The sequence below is a fragment of the Limulus polyphemus genome, unplaced genomic scaffold (assembly GCF_000517525.1).
Source record: "Limulus polyphemus unplaced genomic scaffold, Limulus_polyphemus-2.1.2 Scaffold4004, whole genome shotgun sequence".
NCBI classification, from domain to species: domain Eukaryota; kingdom Metazoa; phylum Arthropoda; class Merostomata; order Xiphosura; family Limulidae; genus Limulus; species Limulus polyphemus.
In genome coordinates, this window is record NW_013669614.1 from 3,961 (window position 1) to 28,832 (window position 24,872).

A 24,872-nucleotide genomic window follows, 5' to 3' on the forward strand; every position below is an offset into this window, starting at 1 on the left:
GTTTATAGTGAAAAGGTTATATGAGAGAAAATAAAGTATGCATAGTCAGTGCTATATAGAAATCGCCTAAAATTTTGTGTTAATTCCAAACATTTTTGTAGAGCATTTTAGATAGGCCATTATAATCTTTAGGAATAGTCATCACATATTGTTTAAGACATAAATCACATAAGATGATAGGTCATAAGAATTTAATAATATAGAATTAACAAGCAATTCAAGTTTTTCCTAGAATAATTTTAATGAAAGAAACAAAAATGTCAAAGGAACATTTTATTTTTAAATATAATAATAAACAGAAAACTTTGATTATATACATTACAATTGCCATCCTAGTTAAACATGAAAAATCAGTATGTGTTTCTAATTAGCTTAATACATGATTGTATATCTAAAATTATGTATAATCAAAGAATAACATAAAAAATTCAATGTATGTTTTTTTATTTAATCTTTATCTTTTATGTTTGGTGTTATACATACATAAAGTTTTTTTTATCAATTTTCATTTTGATATTTTAAATATCTCCTACAAAAATGCATCAACTCATTGAACTTAAGGTGCCATATTAATAAAATCTTTAACTTTTATTAATGGTTTTACTAGAACAATATCAGTGTCTTTATGAATTCCACACATTTCATTTTCACAATTAATTACAATAGCAGCAACAATGTCCACAATATTACCATTTTCAAACTCTACTATAGAATTTGATCGTTTTGTACTGCATTTATGGCTCTGTGTATGGTATAAAACATGCTTAAAAATAAATCTGTTATAAAAAATACTTTTTCCCTCAAATTACATCTTTTATCAAGCAATCTACAAATAGCAATGTGTTCAATAACTGAAATGTTATGCTCTTCTGATAAATGCACTACCAAATTTTCTAGAATGTGACAACCGAATCCTCACATAACCTAGTAATTTGTTAAGCAAACAAAATTATTGTTTGTTTCTGAATTTCTTGGAGAATAAGGTAAGTCTAATAGATCTGCTTGGAGATGTATTGTGTTCCTTTAATATTTTTTTAAACTTTGTTATAATCCTCATTTATAAAAGCAGAGGTTGGCCACAGTGGCTTCCAGTAATAAACACTTTTTGAAATGTGCAACAAAAAATGAATGTTAATAGTAATAAGACCTTGTCCATACAGAATTTCAGTTTCTTACACTTCTTAGGACAAGTTCCACTTTTTCAACAGTTGATTTTGCTACTGAATCTTGAAGAAGTTTGTAAACTGAAAACACAAGACGTGCTCAGTGTCTTAAATAACTCTCAGGTAATTTATTGGAAAGGATAGGGGTTGAATAATATAGTAAAATTATTGCCATTCAGATGCTTTCCAGTATTTCCAATCAAGAATAGATCTTGGAGTTCTTGTGACTTCTTTTGGTGGTGTAATTTGTTTAAGACATCTATCAAGTTCAGTGAAGCATCTTTATATACACCATAGAGCCATGTAATGTTTTGAATCTAGCCATAAAAAAAACAAAATTTCTAACAACACCTTGTAAAACACAATGCATGTATTCAGGTACAAAATACCTAACAATGTTGAAAACAGGTAAAAATAGCAAAGGAGAGGGTCCCTTGACACCACTTACAGGATGTCCAACTTCTACTGCTTGGAGAGCATCAGCTTCATGTTGCTCACTACTCCTGAATGCATACTCATTGTGTTCTTCTAATGGATAAACTCTGGTAAAGTCATTACTTTTTGGTACTACTTTACCTGGATGTAAGCAAAAATCACACCCATACAATCAATTAAACTGATTTGTATCTCTAAACTGTGGTCTTGCAAGTGAATCAGCTGAGCAGACAAGAGTATGCACTTTTGCACTTATGCACTCTTAATTCATCCACAAATGTCTCCAAGTAAACTTCCATACGTAGTTTACCTGAGCCAAATCACAAATGAGATAGTAGAATATTTTACATCTCTTTTTAGGTGAAATTTCATTAACTGTAACTTGAATTGGCCAGATACTTTTTTGACATGACTTGAAAACTGAAACTCTGTCACAGCTCTACTGTATGGAAATATCATGTGGACAAAAAACAGACTACTTGGCTATTTTATACAATTTTCCTGAAGTAATATTGCTTAAACTGTCTGTTGCTCATTCATTTGTGATACTACATATGTTTTCCTTTTCAATCAGATCTTTTAGTTGTCTTTTCAATGGTATTTGAATGAAATAACTATTATCTTTGAAACTCTTTTACGTCAAAACATTCCCTACATTTTGAACAATTCTAAGTTTCTTTACACATATTATCAGCACACAAATAACTTTCACAGAAATGCAATAAAAATGTTGTATGATTTCACAATACTCAAAACAACTAAAACATTTATAAAACAAATGTTTAAATAGTTTTGGAAATTTTCTTATCAAACATGATAATAGTGACAGAATGTCTTGTAATGCATGATCCAAAAGCTTATGTTTAATATGATTAATAGTACACTTGCTTTTGTAGAATGTGGAGAACCAGAGTAGAATGGTTCATGATTACTTGTAGCCTGTAGAAAATAAAATAAAAAGCATCAAAATAAATTAAGAAATATTTTCCATAGCAAAGGTTATTCTTAGTTGCTTTATTATAGAACATATTTTGGACATAAAAATAAACAAGAAGTTATGTAGTAGATAAAAAATGAAAATATTTTAAGAGATTTTAATTATCTTGAAACATTCCAATATAATTATATAAATATCCACATCATATAGCAACAACAAATAAAGTAAAGACCTCTGTTTCAACATTACTTCATATTGCAGCTAGCATGTGCTAGTGATAATGAATTTTTAAAGTTTAATGTAATTTTATATGTTTAAAAATAATTTTACATTTATCAAAATACATTGTTTTTGTTAACTAATAAATATCTAATGTATAAAAGTATTTTCTAATGTGATCACATATTAGCTAATGAGATTGAACCTTTGAAAGCCATATTTTTGACTAATGATTCGTCCTGGAGTTGATCGTGTTAGATAATAATTCATTTGTTTTAACTGATTTCTTTGAAGAAAATGCTGTTGAAATAGGACTTTTATACTGTGTGAAAAACTTCTATAAAAATGAAGTTTGTAAAGTTTCAGATGAAGGTAAAAAGAGTGTAGTTGAAGTTCAATGGTCAGAGTGTGGTTTAAAATCAGGAGGCAAAGGTGAACTAAGAAAGAAAAATCCAAAGTGGACTCCCTGTCCAGCTTATATTTTGGCAGTTGGTAAGTGTTTTAGCTTCTACATTACTTTGTGGTTAATTTACGAATACAAAAATTTAAAACTTAGTTGTATTCATTGTAGATTAAATCATACTTTACAATTTATAACTATTATTGAATTTTTAATTTTCATGCAATATTGGTTATTACTATCAGTATTACTATATTATTTAATATTATTATTATTATTAAAGGAAATACTAAAAGTCGGAAACATACAAAAAGGGTGTTACTATGAAAAAGATGTAGGTATATTGTACTTTCTGGAAATATATACACATTTAAAATATTTTAAATTAATATTTACTGCAATTAATTAGTTTTACACAATAGTTTTTCAAATTAAGGCATCAGAATCGTAACATGTACGACAATCAATATGCACAAAGTGATAAAGATGGAGACAAAACTTCAAGATGTGTTACATAACAATAAATATCTTCAGTAATAATTATTAGTTATTAGAATCTATCACTGACATATAAAACTTATCTTTTTGGCAACAATTCTATGATGCATTGAACCTATATATTCTCTGTCTCTGTGCACCATTTCTGGGTTCTGATATCTAATTCATCTTGCTGTGATTTACCTGTAAATATAATTTAACTATAAGAGAAAAGTACCTTTAAATATGAGTTTGTTTAGTTCTTTAACACAACATATAGACGTATTGCATAAAAATGCATATTATCACCCCTTTTGTGTCTCTGACTTTTACACCCTTATATACTAACTCTACAACTACTACAAGATAGTGATACAGCATGTTTTTCTGACTGTTACTAATACTAGCAGTATTAATTGTTAGTACTAAAACTTGGTAATACTAAGAGTAAAATTCATGACAATACTTGCTTCATATGTCTTACTAGTACTACTTAAACTTAAAGGTTTCTGGAAAGAAGTCTCACATAAAACTACATTAATATTTAAGGGAATTTAAAAAGGGAAAGGAGGAGTGCTTGTACTATCTAGGTAAATCATTAACTAATCTGATTATCAACCTAAAGAATGGTTTGTTCAATCTTCACAATTAAAATTTAACACACTCGTTAAATAAAGTATGGAACTGATGTATTAAAACAGTTTGTAATTATTCAAGGGATCTTGATATAATCACAATATGCCTACTTGTAAAGTTATTCCAACTTATATTATGTATCTTTAACACCTATTATATGCTTATTTTCTGCTTTCTCGTTTTTTTTTTGAATCAATTGCTTTCTGTTTTAGAGTAATACAAGTGTGATGAAAGAAATAAGAAAAAGCATTCTACAGCCATGGTACAAATACTGTAGAAGAAGAAATCCAGTTATTTAAATGTGGATGTATGTTTATTGTGAAATTCTAAATAAAATACTACATAGTTTGCAGATTGAAGAATATTACCATATTGAGTTATTAAAAATGTAAATTTCAAACACTATGTGACTATTAAAGATGGAATGGCTAAAAAAAAAGTACTTTAAATGAAAGGTTTTATATATCTAAAGAAATAAATATAATGCTGGCTTTTTTGTAATACAGCTTATACAAATAAAAATATACATATGACTTCTTGCTTAGTCTTATACTATACTTTTAAAAATATCTTGAATATTACTGTATGTATGAAATGGTATTTTCTTAACACACACTTTTATGTACAATATGATTACATGCATTGCTTTTGCTTTATTACCCTATATCTCTGATGATAGCCATGAAAGCATTTTGGAATATCTCCCTTTTAAAGAAGAAAATGTAAAAACAAATGTAATCTTAACTGAAGAGAACAAACATCTCCAGACAGAACATGTTAAGTTGAGACAAATGCTACAACTTGTGAATGGTAACTTTTAAGTTTCTAATTTGCTTGTTTTTTGTCAGAATTATATTTTTCTGTATATTTTAATATTATTCAATTTATAATGTCACATTAAGGTATATTTGTAATTTTCTTGGTAAGGCAAAAGTTTTGCAATTAGTGGTAAGGTGATAGTAACATAATTTATCTACATTATTTAAAACTGTGTTTAAAAAATAAAATAATTTTGTTGTTTTATTAATTTTCTAAAATACAGTTGCAATTTTGGATACTTAACACAAATATTTTTGTATAAAGATTTACCAGACCTGTTGAGTCAAGTAAAGAACTAAAGCAAGAACTTTCTAAAACAAATGTGTTTTAAGAATCCTGATTACAGATTGATAGTGTGACTGATAATTCTGAAATTACTAGAAAAAGTTGTGGTTCAACATCAGTGACATCTTCACCTACAATATTTAGGACTTATAATAGTGTGAAGGTATGTTTTATTGTTATATAAACCAGTCTTAATTTTATTGAAATATGATAACTTTGATATCTAAAACATAGTTGTGTTGGACATCATAAATTAACCTTTACTAATATTTCATTAATTGTTCCAGTTGTTAGCAAATTTATTGTAATCTATTATTCATTCTATCAGAATTGGAATAACCTAAGGTAAATATAAAGAACTGAGAATACATATAATATTTACTACTAGCCCTTTTAAAACATGTTTGTAATTCTAGTTCATATACAATTTTTACAGGAAATAGTTGACCTCAGTAGGAAAATTCAAATAGCAAAGAAGAAGTTACAGTTATGCAATGATAGTGACATAACAAAATTAGTGTCAGACATGCTAAGAATTTTTCACATGCCAAAAGAGTTGTAAAAAAATATCATTGACAGGAATTTAGTCAAATGCATACAAAGGAAAAGAAATGAAAGAACCACTTGCTAAAGACATCATTGATGCCATTATAAGTAAGTATTGTTTTCTAATTTCTCACATAAAGTTTTTTCATAAATTGACATTTAAAGTGTTATGAAACAAACTTAAAGCATAACAATAATCTGTGATAAATAACTACTTGTTATTATTTTTGTAGCATATACAACAAAGAAACTGGCAGCAACAGAAGGGGATGTGAAGAAAGCAATATCAGCCAAGTTAAATAATGATGCAAAGTTAATTCAAAGGAAAAATTAGTCCCAAAATTTGTAATTAAAAAAATCATGCTGTTTTTTAAGTGAGAATTAAAAACATTATTTTGTGACATCTGTTATGGTCATACATTTATTAATTTAAACACAACAACTTTCAACTCTGTAAAGTTACCAATGTCAATAGTATGCATATTATGGAAATATGAGAGATAATTTCAATCAATATTTAACCTTCAAAATGCATAGTTTAAAATATCTTTTGTTTTAAATTTCAATCTTAGCTACTTTCAGTTCTTTTTAACTCTCTTATTATTCAATTTGTTTAACTTATTGATTTTTCATAAATACTGTCATGAATGGCATGAACTAGGATAAGTATAAGAAACTAAGAATACATATAATAACATTTATTACAAGCACTCTTTTAATACATTTTTGTAATTTCAACTTAAGATAATATTAAGACAAGTATAAATCTGTATAAACAATCCTATAGTATTTCCTATAAGCAAATCCTATAGGATTCTCTACAGAAAATTAACATAACATAATGCTTAGGGACAAGGAGCCTGTTGGTCCATCTTGGCTGTCCCATCCTCTAAACTAAACTATTAAAAGAAAACTTTAAGCCAGCCCCTAACATTCACGTAATTTTCAAGCTTTCTCTTAAATTCACTTAAATTTATTGCCTCCACAACATCCGAAAACAACCCATTCCAGAGGCCAACTACCCTGTTAGAAAAGTAAAACTGTTCTTAGCTGAAGATGACTTCTACCTTACCAACATTTATATTTGTGTCCCCTAGTCCTACTATTCTCACTATTAAGTATGAAAAAAGATGATGTATCATTTCCCTTTACAATCTTAAACACCTCAATCAGATCCCCTCTAACTCTTCTTTTTTCATGAGAAAACAGTTTTGAAGATCTTAATCTTCCCTCATATGACAAACCCTCACTCCCTAGTAACCCTCCTCTGAACCCTTTCCAACCATTCAATTCTTTCCTAAGGTAAGGAGCCCGAGACTGAACACAACACTCCAAATGTGGCATAACCAGTAACCTCCATAATGAAATTATAATCTCTTTAGACTAGTATCCAATATTTCTATAGATACAACCTAAAATCCTATTTGTCTTACCATTAGCAACAGCACACTGCTTGGATGGTTTAAGAGACTGATCAACCATTACACCAAAATCCCATTCTTTCTTGACACTGTTATGATAATTCTCAACCAAATTATACTTAAAATTGTGATAATCCACACGCATTATCTTGCATTTATTATAATTAAAACCCATCTCCATTTAGTTGCCCAACTCACTATATGACCCAAATCTTTTCATAAATCAGCAGTATTCTCTTCACAACTAACACCAAAGACCTTAATATCATCAGCAAATTTAATTTCGTACATATATATATAGTGTAGTGTATAAACAATCCTATAGTATCTCCTATGAGCAAATCTTATAGGATACGCTATAGTGTACTGTATAAACAATCCTGTAGTATGTCCTATAAGCAAATCCTATAGTATTGTCCTAAAAACATCCTATAGGATCTTTTATAAATAATTCAATAGGACATCCTATAAGTATAGGGTTCTATAGGACTGTCATGTTTCAGTTTATTATAGTACACTTAAAGGACTACTTAAAGAATTTATTGATAGGAATCCTATAGGACCTTTTTGTAAGGGGGGGGGCTGGATTTCTGAGATATATTTCTTTCCTTTACTTTGTAATTTGTTCCTGCTTCTTACTTTCATGTCTTTTACTTTCTATCCAGATATACAAGTCCATATTCAATTACTTTTACCACTACTTTTGTGCATACTTACCTTCTCCTCCTTCTTTGTTATCTTATGTGACTAGACATAACTTCATTCTGTATTACCTTTCTTTGACTTCTAAACCCTGATGTCTTTTGTTTCAGACATAGGGTCAGATCCTCTGTATTTTGTTCATCTTTCTTAGGCTTAAGTTTTCCCACCTTTGTCTTACACTCTGAACCCTATTCCGTTATTTTTCCTTCATTGACTTGCTGTTCGTGGTAACCCACCATTTCCCTTATGGGTTTTTAATGGATGCTCATTTATTTATCTTCTCTACAGTGGCATGTTTATCTTCGTCAGCCTTATCACTTCGTATTTGGTTGATCTGTTGCTAGAGTTTGTTGGGGTGTGATGCTGTTATTAATCAAGTTCATTTGTCTCCCTTTTCTCTCATATGTCTCTGTCTGGCTCCTTTCATCTGCAAGTACGAGTTTACTGGAGCGCTTGTTTCTCTGGAGTCACATGTTGGGGCTACATGCCAATATTATTCCTTATCCTCACTGGTTTACCCTCTCTCCCATGCTTCTTCTTTGCCTCTTTCTGTCTCTTGTCATCCTGCTTGTAGAATTCAGTGCTGTCACTCTTGGTAGTGACTATCCTATAGGCTAGTCAGTAGGGCCTGTTCAGATTATAGACCTATGCCCTCCATTTATGGCTGACTGTTGGGTACTGGGAGTTCTGTCAGAGAACCTTACCCTTCATTTTTTTTTCTCTTCTATTATCTCCTGTTCCTATTTTTTTCCTTCCTCCAAGGGATATTGTTACTTGCCAAAGTTGGTCTGTGGCAGTGTTGGAACTAATGCCTAAAGATGTTTTGGACAAGTTTCTCACCCTTCTCTAGGCTTTTATTCCCATTTCTTTGGGGTTACCAAGGAATTTATGGATAGGCATCCAGTCTTAAATATTTTGTGTCTCAGTTGGTTTTTTGAGCTCCCTCAATTTACCATGGGGACTTTTCTTACCCTATAGTGGTCTTTTGCCCCAGGTTTTTTGTTGATCAAAATGGACATCTTGGATGATTATTTCCTCATTGGGCTCCATCCCACCAGCCTCTCACAGCCATCCTCTTTTCCTTCAGGAACTGGCACAACTAGTTTTGTTGGTCAATCTGGAAAAGTCGCATTTCATAACCACTCAGTATCTCATTCATTTGGGTGTTCCTCAGAATATCAGTATGATGTTTATAATATATTATCATTTTAGGTTAATTTGTGTAAAATATCACACCAGAAGAGATGTAAAATTGTTTTGTTTTTTAATTTCATAGTATAAAGCATTTTTCTTTAAAGAAAAAAAGTTGAAAAATTATGTTTCATCAAAGTGGAAATGTGTAAATCTTTTTTATATACTGTAAAATAATTTAGACCCATCTGATTTTGTAATAAAAGGCTGGGATGTGAAGGCTGCAAGGGGTGGTGGAGGCCATTTTATTTCGTTGATGTTAACCCATTCACTGCGACTGGGATGTATATTACCCACTGCACTGGGAAATATATCTCCCAGCCACAGTGAAAGAGTTAAACATACTGTTGATTTTGTTATTTCTACATATATATATGCCCAAAATATGCACACATAACCAGAGACTATTTATCTAACTTTCCGAATGCAATATGTGATGTGCCAAAACCTCCTATATTTTAAGCAATTTTCCTACAAAAACTTCTATATTTCATAGAAAAAAAATCCTATGTTCCTATATTTTTGGTACCAGAAAGTGCTGGAAGTCTGACTTTGTGATGGATATGTTTCACTTTTTTTACATGAAAAGTAGTACTGGAACTATGGTTGTGTTCTTCAGCATCTTATCAAAGATGTCATAACTGATCATTTGTGGTGTCTATCCAAAAACGAATTAGCATTGCTCACATTATTAATTGTTACTCTTACTACTGTGATATTTGAAGATAGCATACATTTCTGTCTTCTTATGGTATCTGTTTTGAATTGCTTCTTTATTCCAGATAAGTGCATGTTTGACATAAAACATGGTAGAAAAAAACTGTTAAGTTTTTGTTTAAAACTTCCTTTTATTTTTGGAAATGGATAATACCTGATATTGCCCAGGAAGGATATTAGTTAATAATATATATATATTGTGTAAGGATTATGTTGATGGCATTGTCCTTCAGTGACTGTTCAGATGATGTCTAGAGGTTATAGCCCCATCTATGTTATAATGAGAATAACCAGTCATGTGGATAGCACAAGCTGGCCACAGTAAGTGCAAGGTTTCTTGCAATCTAAGGAATATTGTATTTTATCAGTCTATTCTGGAATGTAATTTCGTTAGTAAAACCTGGAACTTGGTCTTCACTAGTCAGTCCTGTGATCCAAGTAACAGCAAGTACACATGATGTGTTTGTGTTTTGTGTTTAACAAAGATTGGTCATTTGTATTACAGTTTTAGTCCAGTCTTGTTATTTCATCTTACATAATAAGAGATTTAATATTATCCCATAATCAATATCTTGAGTGTATCTCCTGTTATCTAGCAGACCTATCTGATATAGCTCTAAAATATTTTCAGTTTTACCTAGATATACCAAACTACAAGGGCATTGATCATTGAATTGTGTCCAGAATCTGAACATTTAACAAACGGACATCATTGTCATGGTTTTGTATAGGGACTGCATTCTTTACAATAAGTGTCTGCAAATTATTGGCTTTAAGTGTCAACAATAAATGGACAGCATACAATCCATTTTTTTAAAATAATGTATTCAAAACAAGTCAAATGTATGTACAAAAAATTTTTTACACTATTGGTTATCATAGCTGTATCCAGAGCTTGAAGTAATTATATCTTTTTTGTCAAAGTCCACACAGACAGGTTTAATTACTTTAGATATTACTCATCACAGTTAAACTGCCAATCACTCAGTCTAGATCTGTCTAATTATCTCTCACTTTCCTCCATGAATTCTGTATCTGCACATGTTTATAATGGGCAGAAAAATCGCAAAATCTCTAGCCCTCTAGTGACAACAATATTACACACAACTAGAAAAACTTAGAAGATTAAAATAAGATGAAGTCAACAGTATTACAAAAGCCTAGTACAATAGTTAAACTGCATACACAACATAAACTCGTACCAAATTATGTAATGAAATTTCTCATCACTATCGCTTTTAAAATAATTAACTTTTAACACTTGTTATGCAAATTAAATATTAAATCACTAAATAAATTAATAATAATTCATAAACTAAATAGTCATATATTCAACAATAAGCTTTTCTTCAAGAAAACTATTTACAATATAATTTTTTTACACAATATACAAAGACTGTTTTCAGTTCATACACAAAGTCTACTCATACATTCTGCATCAACATTTGCAGTCCCCTTGATGCCTTTAATGCAAAACCTGTAGTTCTGGTTGTACAATGCCCATCTCATGGTCCTTGCACAGTCAGTTTTGCACCTCTAGATGTATGCAAGTTATTGATGGTCCATCTGCATAATGAACTTCTTCCCGTATAGGTAGTTTTGGAACTTCCAGATGTGAAATGTGGCCGAACACAGAGTAGTTCTTCTCACTACTCAACAGCTTGCATACATTACTGGAAACAGTCCTTCTTCATATTCTTGTAGGAATACTGCTCCAATTCCAATGTCTGAAGCATTGGCCTAAACGATGAACGGTTTGTTGAAGTGTGGCATTCTAAGGATTGGTGAACTTCCCAACATGTTCTTTAACTTCTGGAATGCTATCTGCTGTGGCTGTTTCCACTTCACCTTGTTTTGTAAGCCTTTCTTGGTCAGGCCAGTCAGGGGTGCAGCAACTTCACCATAATTTGGGATGAACTTTCTCTAATATCCTGCTAACCTCAGGAAGAATCTAACTTGCGGCTTGGTCCTTGGAGCTGGTGCATCTTGTATATAATTTAGCTTCTGCTCTTCCATGGCTATGTGGCAGTCATCCATCTTGTGTCCAACAAACAACAGCAAATGATAGGTGATGTGGCACTTATATGGTCTGATGGTCAACTGTACTGCTCTCACTTTTCTGAACAGCTCTCTAAACTTCTCTAGGTGGTCTTCTCATCTGGGTGTGTGTGTGTGTCAGGATGTCATCCACATAATGCTTTATGTTGGTGGTGTTGTTAAACATCTTCCTCATCGTGCAGTTGAATGTTGCTGTTGAGTTGACTAACCCAAATAGAATCCTCTAAAACTGGTAAATCCATCTGGTGTCACAAAGGCTGTCTTCTCTTTGGATCCTATCTCCACTGGAATCTGCCAATAATCTTTGAAAAGAACTTGGCTCTGTCTAGTTTTGCCATGATAGCTTCTGGGTTTCCTATAAGTACAGATTCAAACTTCATCACAAGGTTCAGTTTCCAGAATTCTATGCAGAAGTGGTTTGATCTATCCTCCTTCTTCACAATTACTACTGGTGAACAGTAAACTAAATTTGAAAGCTCGGTGATTCCAGCTTCTAACATTGCTCCAACTTCCTGCTTTATCAGGTCTCTCATTGCATAGGACATCTGGATCCCTAGTCATGGTCTTGATCTTGTGTTGCACAAGGTCTATATTGCCTGTTCTATCTGTGAAGACATTTGCATACTGACACAGTAGATCTCGTAGCTCTTTCTTCTGCTTGCCAGTCAGTTCTTCACTGATGTTGAAATCTTTGTATATCTGATCTCCACTTAGTGGTCTTAAATCAAGTAAATCTTCATCTTCTATGACAATGTCACCATCTTCTGGTTCTGCATCTATGACAGCCACACCTGTCATATCTATCTGTGCACCTGTTATGTCTTCTTCCTTCTCAAAGTACCTCTTCAACAGATTGGTATGGGAGATATTGGTTTTCCCATCCACTTTCATTTGTAGTCCATTCCTTTGACCACTTCCTGCACTTCAAAAGGTCTTTTCCACACAAGGGTGAGTTTGTTGTTTTCTGTAAGTAGTAGAACTAAGACCTTCTATCCGACCTTGAAACGTTGATTCTTGGCCTTCTTGTTATAGAATTGCTTCTAACTGCCTTTGATGTGTTTAGATTCCCCAGTAGAACTGCTTTGATAGATCTGGTACTGTACTCTTTTTTGATCCTTTATTCTGCTGTAGGTCTTCTTTCCTTTGGTCTTGTGCTCCACTTTCTCTCAGGTAATGTCCCAAAGTTTCTGCTGTGATAGGTCTTTCTTCTGTGCTTCCTTCAGTTCCCGTGGACTTACATTTGGTATGCCATTTTTCAAGACATGAAGGGGCTTGATGTCTTGCTTGCTCTTCTTCCCTTGAGCTCTTGTGGTGACTTCAGATGCCTCATCCATCCTCTTTCTGTCTAGTTCCTCCAAGCTTCTACTACCTTGCATGTTTCCAATCACCAAGCTGTAGATTGGTGCCTTTATACACCTGGCCTTAAGGTCTTCCTTGTAGTATGGATTATCCACCTTTATTTTGTTATGGAAAACTTTCTCATTGTCCCATCAGTTAGCACACACAGATGTACTTTGCCCATCATCTAATCATCAGATCTAGACTGGTTCTTATTGCTGCACTACTGCACCCAGTGTTTCATAGAACATTCACTTTCTTGTCCCCAACATAGCCTTCATCTAATGACATGTTGTGATTTGTTGGCGCCTCTTGATATTTGTCATATGCTCCAATCACTACAGGCACTGTTTCTCCATTTGCTAATTTGAACTGATCATCAGTCATGCACTTTTTCATCATGGAGATGGCACTCTTTTTCTTGTGAAGAATCTGACATGTTGTCTTCATTCTGTATTTTCTAGCAGCAGAATTCATGGTGATAGTCACTCTTTTCTTGTTTCTTACCAGCACCATCTTTGTAGGTAGCTCCAGCTTCTTTATGTTGAGATTTCTGCTGTTGCTTGTTGGTGACAGACTTGCACTCACTCATAATGTGCTCCATTTTACAATAAGCATAGCATCTTTTCTCCTATTTGTCTGTTGGCTTGTTGTCAATTGTGGTGGCATCCTGTTTCTGGTCAGCCACCCCTCATTTCAACTTTAACTGGTATTTTTTAAGACTTGTCAGTTATGCTCCCTCCAAGGGCTTCCATGTACTGTTCTGCCAATTTGGTTATCTCATCTACGTGTTTTGGTGCTCTCTCCTTTAGGAACAGTGACATGACTGTTGAGCATGTGATCACTTTTAACTTGTCATAGTCCATGGCATCATCTGTTATCATGCCTGCATATACTTATAGGCCTTTTCCTGTGAGAAGTGGGTTGAGAAATACTGCCCAGTCACCTTTGTCCCAGTTCTGACTTTGGGCAAATCTTTAATATCTCTCCAGGAAAGCATCCATGTCATATTTTGGTTCATCAAATTTGGGCAGCTTAGGTTGGCTGACCCATGGCCCCATTGTCATTTTGGGTCCTTCCTCTTTCTGTTGGGTGAGCTTGGCAATATCAATTTATGTTTTTATTGTCTCTATTTCCAGTCTCCCCCTCTCTCCTTTTCTTTTTTCTAAGTTTGTGCTCATATTCTTTCTCTCTATATTTCCTCTCTCTCTCTTTTCTCTCATTTTCTTCTTTCAGTTTTTTTCTTTCTTCCTCTCTTCTTTGCCAATGTTCTTTTATCTCCAGGTCTTGTTGTTGTTTAACAAACTCTTGTTGTTAGTTATCTTCAATCCCAAGATGCTCACCTCTTTCGATCCACTTATCAAAATCAGTTGACATGGTTATATAGCGTGATTTTAATCGCTACACTATTTTCTCCACCAATGCAATTGTGCATATATAGGCCTACTTCTTGTCATTCCCCTCTTCTTCTACTGTCATTTACCACTATATAATCGTGGCTGGCTTGCCAAATGTCAAGGTTTTGCATAGGGGCCAGATTTTTTACAGTAGGTGTTTGTGACTTGTTGGCAATAAATGTCAACAATAAAGGGACAGCACATAATATATTTATTTTAAAATAATATGTTCAAAACAAATCAAACATACATTCAAAACTGTTACACTATTGGTTATCACAGTTGTATCCAGAGCTATAAATAATTCTCTCCTTTTCATCAAAGTCCACACAGGTGAGTTCAGTTACTTGAGAACACCCTTTGACAAGCCAACTTATTCTTCTTTATCTCTGTTGTTACAATACCACTGTGAAACTCACTTTAGATATTGCCTATTATGGCTAAACTAACAATCACACAGTCTAACTTCACTTTCACTAACTTACTTTAACTTTTTTAGAAATCACCCATCACAGCTAACCTGCCAATCATCCAGTCTAGATCCAACTATTTATCTCTCACTTATCCCACTTTCATCCTTGCATTCTGTATCTGCACATATTTATAACATGTGACAGAAAAATTATAGCAAGACACTGCCTGAGGCTGCTTGAACATGAGGAGGCTTTTGCTACATAACATCAGTACTTCTTTGCTCATCTCATGAAAGTTTTTGGTTTATCCAGGGTACATTTTGATTAGTTACACTGCCAGAGGTAAATTGCATTGGGTTGGTATACATTATTCACTCATGATTCATCTCCAGCCTCTACCAAGGTGAAATGGCCCATCCAGTATAAAGCTTTAGCAGTGCTGAATACTGACTTTTTTGCTTGTTGTACAGATTGCCATAGGAATTATCAGCATAACCTTAGACATTTACTTTTTCACAACAACATTTTACCACTGTCTTCAAACTTGGTGGTTCTGGATGGGCCTGGTCATTGTTTAATCAAGTGATAAGAGTGTGAAGCTCTGGAAATTATGCTGAAGTACAAAATAGCATTCTTGGTGAACTCACCCTCAAATCAGTTTGGCTATAAGTTTTAAATTCTTACTAGGTGACAGAAGCATCTCATAGAAAATATCTCCAAAGAATATTTTCCTTATAATTGTGGGGCATAAATTGTACTATTCTATAGATTGTAGAGGTGTATACAATTATACATCCACAAGTATATACAAAACTTCCATTACTGTCATATATGTACCTTGCTTCTCCATAATCATGAGGTTTAGTCTGAGTTTAGATTTTCACCACATGAGTATATGCCTGTTGTAGTGGAGTGAACTGTGAATCATCTGTAATGAGGATATTTTTTAACATATTTGTGGTCTACTGGACATATTATTGGCACAATTGCAGGTGAATTGTTTTGTGCCTTGCTGTAAGCATCCAGTTGCAGCTGGAAATATCTGATTCAGTCTCAGAGCAGGCGCCTCATGAATACAGCTAGAATTGGCAAAAAGCATTTATCAGTGAGCTATGGATTATCAGTGGTGTAATCCTAAAGGGTTGCAAAGAAGTGTGCAGTGGGTGTGTCTCTCCCATGCTTAAAAGTTTTCTATATTGCTTTCTTATACATTCAAATGTATTGATGGGATTATAATCATATCTCTGTTATAGGATGCTTTATATAAAATTATATTTTCTCATTAGCATATACTGCTGCTTACAGTGATACATCTACAGCAATAGTTGTCCAAACTTATTAGGTAATCAAGTTAATGATTAATTTATTGTAGTAGGGGGTGATCACAGTGACCCCAAACGTTTAGGCCTAGTATTACACCACCATAGATTTTAGTTTATTTTGTTCAGGTACACAAACAACAACACTCTGAGACACTTGAAATTAATTAACAATAATTTGCTGTGATTGACTATCTTCTGTTTGTCCAGTGAATGTTTGTATAAGTGGAATATCCACATGTATTCTTTGAAGTCTAACCATGATTCATTAACATTTTAAGAGAACACTAGACTCTATGATTCATTTTAAACTGATAAGTAAAAGAATAGTGAATGTCCAATCACATTATTCATATTATTTTATTACAGTGGTCTTGTCTAGTCATAGCTGTAATATTAAAAATTTTGGATATTCTGTAAATGGTTTTGTGCTTTTGTGCACAAAGTTGAGTTGAGGTTTAAACAATGCATGCTAAGAAAAATATGATATCAGTACTAAAAATACCAAGTGTGAAATATACCTTGAGAAAGGGTTATTATGCCATTTTAAGTGATAGTAAGTCATCTTTGGGTCTTAATCACAGCTTGATGCTGTTTCCAGAACTTTTCATCAGTCTGCTGGTACACATTATCATTCCAGTAGCAAAATTAGATTCTGGAATCTGCATCTGATGTGACATTCCACCACATTCCAATTTAATTGAATTCAGATTTGGCTCTGAGCTAGCCAAGGCAGACTGTAGTGATTAGTTTCATAAATGCTCTGCTGAATGTGCCCAGTTGGATGAAGTGAAAACAGGACCACACTATAATAATATCCCTATCTGAAGCAAACAATGAGCAGTATGATTCATTGCTTCACATAGTGATTTTCTATTGCTCTTTGTTTAAGCTTTGACATTCAAGATGATATGTACTGGTACTGTATATTTATTTTTATAATGAGCAGCCCATCTGTGAAATCCTGCAAAATGGTGCTTCATGCACAATGTAAATGTACTGACCCTGCAATCATGAACTCTCATTACTATTTTCACTGCAGCTGGGATGTATACTTCCTAGTGCACTAGATAATATATGTCCCAGCTGCAGTGAATGGGTTAAAATTGATATAGTGCCATGTGCATGATTTTATTTCAAAAACACAAGAACTGAAGAGGAAATATCTTTTACCACTTTGGAAAGATATTCCATACTAATATATTGAATGACTCCCATCTCATCAGCATGTTACCCTTGGTAAATTTGGATATGAGTAGACAGGCTTTAATGTGTCAGACTGTCATTCAACAACTGCTCTGTGTATTAATTATTTCTTTTTGAGGCCCGGCATGGCCAGGTGGTTAGGGCGCTCGACTCGCAATCTGTGGGTCGTGGGTTCGAATCCCCATTACACCAAACATGCTTGCCCTTTCAGCCATGGGGGCATTATACAGTGATGATCAATCCCACTATTCGTTGGTAAAAGAGTAGCCCAAGAGTTGGTGGTGGGTGGTGATGACTAGCTGCCTTCCCTCTAGTCCTACACTGCTAAATTATGGATGGCTAGCACAGATAGCTCTCATGTAGCTTTGCACAAAATCCATTACAAACAAACAAACAATTTCTTTTTGAAGGTCTTTGAGCTACTTTTCTTATGGTATCTTAACTATGACTGGCTGAGGAATGTCTTATTCGAAGCTGGGAATGTACCGTTCCAGTACTTTTGGTAGAGTTATTGAGAGTTAATAGATTCTGTCATCTTTCCTCAGATGTTTTTGTTGCATGTGACTGCTTTTCTGCCTTGTTCTTTTATTTTAAATATGTTGTATTTTTATATGTATAGTATAAATAAATATATACAAGTAAGTTAAGTAAGTTATATTAAAAGGATTTTAAAACCACAGCCAATATAAAGTTATGATGAAATGGAATGTATTAGAACTACATATTAAAGAATGTTTGAAAATGTACTTATTTAATTTGTGATGTTCCCTTTAATATTAATGTGTGTGATTTAAAGACTTATTGAAGACTAAACATTCAGTGTTGTATAATGATAAATGAATATGTCTAAAATTAGTACTATGATATACCAATATATGTTTTTTGCATTATCCAACTTATATATTTTAAATGCTTAATAGAATTTGCTTTTTTTTTTAAGTTGCTGGTAATTGGAGTAATTGGACAAATTGGACAACTTGTAGTGTTACTTGTGGGTCAGGACGACAAGTGAGGTTTCGTAAGTGTGATAATCCATTCCCAAGAGCAGGAGGAGCATGTCCTGGTAGCAGCACACAATTCAAGAGATGTAATACTGAAATAATATGTCCAGGTACCTTTGATATTTGGATTGTCAGAAATTGTAGAAAATTTTTATTTTAAGGCATTTTCCCTATATAACAAAAAAGACATTTCAAGTAACTTAATATCCATTTCATGAATCAATAGAATTTCAAAAAAATATTTTTTTCTAATTTATAAATTTTGAACATAATTTATTGTCATTCTTTGATAAATTGTTTAGGCAGAGCATTAACGATGAGTACACTGGAATGGACAGCAACTGCCTGTTGTAGAAATCACAGAAATGTAGAGGACAATGTTTTGAAAGTCTTCTGGTCATGATTATATCATTTCAGTGTGAATTTTTTTCATTTTGTATAATATATAATATTCAGTGAGTTTAGAATGCATCTTATAAACTTAGGCTTTCAAGCAGCTAAAAAATTTCGAATTGTTGACACCCTAAAATTCTAAGTTATCTGTAGAAAATTAGACATATTCCCCCAAAATTCGTTAATTTTGATGTAAGTAGTTTCTTTCAAGGTTCGAGTTCATTGTCTAAATTAATTGTAATGTAAATCATGTGAATGCTACAAGTTTGCCACAACTGTCTAAATAGCTGTTTTTAGTTTTCCTAGTCTTGCTGTTTCAGGATGATATTACCAGTTCAAGTTTTCAGTATTTTCAACATCATGTAGCTAGTTTATAATTTATCTTTAGTACGGTAGATTCACTTAATTTTCCTTAATTTCCATGCATGAGTTTTGAATGTAGTTAAAGTCATTTGTGTTAACTTGATGTAGAAAAGGCATAAATGTGCACTAATCCTTTTGCTTAGGTAAAGGTTATATTCTAAAATGTTCATTTTTATATGTGGACCTGATTCTGTATCAGATCTCTTGGGAAAAATGTTTACTCATTCAAAGAGGTGATACAGAGATCTCTGTGGTTTGGGGTTTGTCAGTTTTATAGGAGTGTGAATTCTTTACAGTAGGTGTCTGTAACTTGTTGGTGATAAATTTCACCAACAAATAGAGAGCACTTAATCCATTTGTTTTAAAATAATATGTATTCAAAATAAGTCAAATATATGTACAAAATAATTCATTACACTATTGGTTACTACAGTTGTATCCAGAGCTTTAAATAATTCTCTTTTATGTCAAAAGTCCACGCAGGCTGGTTCAGTTACTTTAGGACCCAATTGACAAGACAAATTATTCTCCTCTATCTCTGTTGTTACATGCAAGCTGTGAAACTCAAAATCACCACTATAACTGTTGGTTACCACAGTTATATCAAGAGTTTTAAATAATTGTCTCCTTTTCGTCAAGTCCACACAGGTGGGTTCAATTACTTAAGAACACCCTTCGACAAGACAAATTATTCTTTTTTATCTCTGTTGTTACAATACAACTGTGAAACTCACTTTAGATATTGCCCATTAGGGCTAAACTAACAATAACAAGTCTAACTTCACTTTTTTCACTTTTATTTTCACTAACTTACTTAGTTCCTCTCTGTATCTACACATATTTATAACACATGACAGAAATATCTTGAAATTCCTAGCCCTCTGGTAAAAACAATATTAAACATAACAAGAAAGAATTAGAAGCTTTGAGTAAGATGATATTAACAATATTACAAAACCCTAGTACAACAGTTAAACTTCATAAACAACATATGTCTTGTACAGAGTTCTTTAATGAAACTTGTCATAACTATTGCTTTTAAAATAATTAACTTTTGGCACTCTTGCTATGAAAACTAAATAATCATTAACTATTGAATCATTAAATAATATAAATGATAACTCTTAAACTGAATAGTCTTGTATATCCAACAGGGTTTATTTCCCTTGAATATGTGTATTTGGAAGGTAACCTAAGGTGACCACAATCAGCTATAAAAGTGGGGTATCTAATAACTTATTTTTTGTTTGATCCTTGAATCTCATCTTGCAGACATATTAGGAAAACGTTTACTTCAGTAGTTAGTGAAAAGTAACAACAGATAGCAGAAACCATCCAGAATGATTCAAAAGATTAACTATTGTTCACATGTGTTTACTTGTTATTCTTTGCTTTCCTAGTTAATTTAATATTATGCATATTGCAGATACTTGTAACTACCTGGTGGATATCAGAAGTACCAGAATATTACACACACTAGTTAACAAGTTAAATTTTGGTGCATTGACCAAAGGATATGTTTATTGCAGGGCTATTTTTCTGTTTGACTATCTGATACTTTAAGTATCAAAAATCATGAACAGCATTGAAGAACACTTTCTGAAACTTATGGAAAAGAAGAGGAAGGTGAGATTGAAGCAAGAACTCAATCTAAAAATACAGCAAGTACTAGGAAAATGATTTTTCTATGCCTAGAGCTTTCACCAGCACTTTTGAGAGCTATATCCATATTCTCACTTTTGTCCTCAACATTGCAAGGTTGATAGGTGTCTAGGGGAAACCAAGACTACTGTTATTTGACCTGCAGAGAAGACTCATGGTAGCATCAACAGTTTCTCATTGCACTTCTTTGCTCACAAACTTAATCCTATGTAAAATTTCATACCAGAATACAACAGTTACAACAAAATTGTGTTTTTGCATCTCTTGCAACAAAGACTCATATTCACTACAAGCTGCAACATCATTTGTTATGAATTTTTCTAACTCCTGAAGAACATCATAGATTTCTGTAAGCTGATAGAAAGCAGCTTGCACTGCATTAATGTATGCTTCCCACCTTGTTTCACTGAGAGGCTTCACAGTGAGACCTTTCACATGTCGTCTTAAAATTGACCATCATCTCACAGACCCAGAAAATATAACATACAGTCTCTGTAGAATGCCAAAGAAAGACATTGCTCTTACAGAGCACCTTGCCATATTGCCTAATATTAATTTCCATGAATGGCATCCATATGAAACAGAAAGCAGAATACGTTTTTGGACACCCAAATATTTCCTTCTCATGTTGGAGCCATTTTTGTACCCTTGACCTCGCATATCATCTACCAATAACTGCATTTTTTTAGAAAGTCAAGCAGATAATTAGTTAAGGCTACAGTGTTTTTTTTCAAAAGGAATGAAGGTAGTAAAATGTTCAAAGACACAGCCATTTGCATTACAACCACAGAGTATAAAACACATCTGTTCTTGATGGGAAGCATCTGGTGTGCAATCAAGTAAAATTTAATAATATTTTGCTGATTTTACATGGTTAATAATGATTTTTCTGTGAACATGATCACTCAGCAGTACTATCAGTTCATTCTGGATGAGTAGACCAATGTAATGGTCTGCCAGCTTACCCTCTTGTGCATGTCGAATATGTTCTTCCATAATGGGGTAAAATTTCTCAAAGAGCTGCACTAAACCTAGAAAATTACCATTATCAGGTGTGAACTGTCTCTGCAAAATGCCATGTTATGTTGTGCCAGATTAGAATGATGGCAAAAATACATTTGATCACCATTTGCCAATGATGTTTGTCTTTTTTAATAAGTTGACCATCAATTTCATTAATTGTCTTTCCCTTTTTTAATCTTTTGTACAGTTCAATCAATTCATCATAGCATCAGTGTGGTCTTTCCCTTGTTCGTGATAATTTTGCACTGATGTTTTTCGAATTACCATTGCCTTCTTGTGCCAATCCACTGCTCGTAGCATATGATAACTTTTCAAGAATACTGCATACACTCATGAATTCAACATGGAGAACTGACTTCATCTTAGGCTTATCTCAGTGTAAATATGAGATACTAATGCCCTCTAAACAAAAAATAAAATTATAAAAGCAAGGTGCTAGGCCCAAGGCAGCTGCCTCACCTCCCTTCCCCAAAAGCTGGCCCTGGTCTTAATTATGTCATGTGATAGGAACTTGAACTGTCTATGTGAGTGGTAGCAGAATTTCTTTGGAATAGACTCTGCAACATTTGAATCATCATTCTTTTCCCAAAGAAAGATGCTAGACATTGATGATACAGCAAACAAATTTATATTGTCGTCTTGGAAATTGCAGATTCTTCAATGATGCTCTAAGTCAAGGAAGTGCCACAGTAAGTGCTGCCAAAGAATGTTTGTTGTGGCTGACAGTACATATCAGACTGTTTGTGAGGAGTCAGATGAGAAAACACCAGTGTAGGAGGAGTAAAGTGAGCTGATTGGCTGTTGAGAGTTTTGTACCATCATGCCAAAAAACCTTACAGAATTTCTAAAACATATAAATTATGTAATTGATATCCATCTTTTTCAATTTTTGAAAACATGCTATTTTTTGAATGAAATTTAGTTTTGATAAATATCACCAAAGCTTCCCAAACCCCTGTAATGTTATCTGTGTACTACAGTTTGGGCTGAAGAGTGGACTTTATGGTATGGCTGGTCAGAATGCTCAAAAACTTGTGGTGCAGGAATACAGCAAAGAAGTCGTTCCTGTCACTCAGTAGAAAAAGTGTGTATTGGTGCAGTTAATGAAACACAATTGTGTAATGTTCTCCAATGTCCAGGTGAGTGTATATATTGCTTCATTTCATGTATTTTTGTAGATCATAAGTTTTTTATTCTAAATAAACTTTTTATATAGCAAATTTAGAGCACAAACAAAATTTATTCTCACAATAAAAATTTGATAACCAGAAAAAAGAAAAAATTGACAACTTTCTGCATATTGAGGTTATTTCTTAAACACATGTATTTGGTTCTTACCAGTTATAAGAATTATTCTTAGGAAATTAACTCAGAAACACAGAATTAAAAGAAACTAAAGTAAGGTATTACAAATTATTGAAAAGTACATTCAATTGTTACAAAGTATTATATTCTTTGATAACAGTAAAAATGACAAATCATAATGAAATAATAAGATCAAAGATTAAACCTCAAAAGTAGCCCATCAAAATTTGAAGGGAATTTTATTGTAAATGCATTACAGTCTCAATATTTTTTTATTGAACTAACATTAAACTTGAATTGGGAAGCAGTAGCAACTTACTTTAAAGCTATGTAAATGTGAAAACTGATCATTTAATGTAGAATACACCAATATTTCCATCAATACACTAACACTAGCATAAAATGTGTGATTATTGGACTGAATGTAAGCCAGCCGAGTTACATGTTGAGTCTGTCACTTATTTAGTGTAACAGGTTAGCGCTCAGGTGAGCTTAATTGTTGGAGTTTCAATTAAAACCAACCTGTACACCTTATTTATTTGTTGGAGGATTTGTCGTGACGAGTGGAGCCACAAGTCGCTAACTCCAGGAGTTTACAGTTAGAGTAAAGAATATGAGTCTCAGACCAGCAATACTACTTATAATATCTTTTATTACTCTTTATTACACTTGACTTAATATTCATATATTCACTCTTTAACTTGTTAATCATTAAAACATTAACAACATTTCTTTTACATAGAATAACATATAATAATAAAGCTGATCTAGAGAGAGAGAGATACTTACTGTAGAGTTGGAACTTTCTTAACAGAGTCTAAGTTGTTCCACTGCATCGTTCTGGCTTTGTAGAGCTGGCTGGAGACTGGCAATTTCAGAACTCGCCGGAGATCTGATTTTTCAGCTTCAGACATGGGTTTATATAGCAGAATTTCTCTGTATCCTGGCGAGCATCCAAATAGGACACAGCATCACCCACAAGTAGTGCGGTGCTCCTATTGGATGCTTGGAGGCAAGTTTTGGACTGGTCCAGTACCACACCCAAAAACCCTCAAGCTATTGGTCATGGTCAACTGCTGTTAGCCGGCTGCCTACTTGCTTGTACTGCTAAACCCATGTACTGTAACTGATACTGCATCAAAGCACCGTGATGATTCATAAAATATAAACTTTTCTATAGCTTCTACAGTGCTAAAGAATCGAGGCCAACATCCTCTATCTTGGCCTTGTACATTGGCGTTTTGTATGCAGAACAGTGATGACTAAAGAGGTTGTTAACTGCCTCTACTGTGACCTTCGGTTACTAAACTCCTATGCTTGTTTCAAAGTTTATGCACGTGCTGTGCTGTACTATTACTTACTTTACTAAGTTCTAGCCTCGTTCTTGATTACTTATCTCTCAAGGCTTATTTTTATAATACACAGGCATCTCCTTGTCCTCTTTAG

At 33.2% G+C, this 24,872-nt stretch overlaps 1 protein-coding gene and 1 long non-coding RNA gene across 3 annotated transcripts in view; both read left to right on the forward strand.

Annotated features, from left to right (window-relative positions):
* LOC111088555 overlaps positions 1-24,872 on the forward strand; it is a 127,716-nt gene that overhangs the window by 3,715 nt on the left and 99,129 nt on the right. The window contains exons 2-3 of one of the 2 annotated variants that reach the window (XM_022399035.1): positions 18,620-18,790; positions 23,102-23,260. In XM_022399035.1, coding sequence (XP_022254743.1) covers positions 18,620-18,790; positions 23,102-23,260 — 330 coding nt within the window. The remainder of the gene's footprint in view (positions 1-18,619; positions 18,791-23,101; positions 23,261-24,872) is intronic. The other variant, XM_022399036.1, reaches the window with a different exon arrangement.
* LOC111088556 lies at positions 3,122-6,226 on the forward strand. Its single transcript, XR_002613034.1, has 5 exons — positions 3,122-3,246; positions 4,480-4,574; positions 5,351-5,534; positions 5,808-6,025; positions 6,151-6,226. It is a non-coding gene; the product is annotated as an uncharacterized LOC111088556 (long non-coding RNA).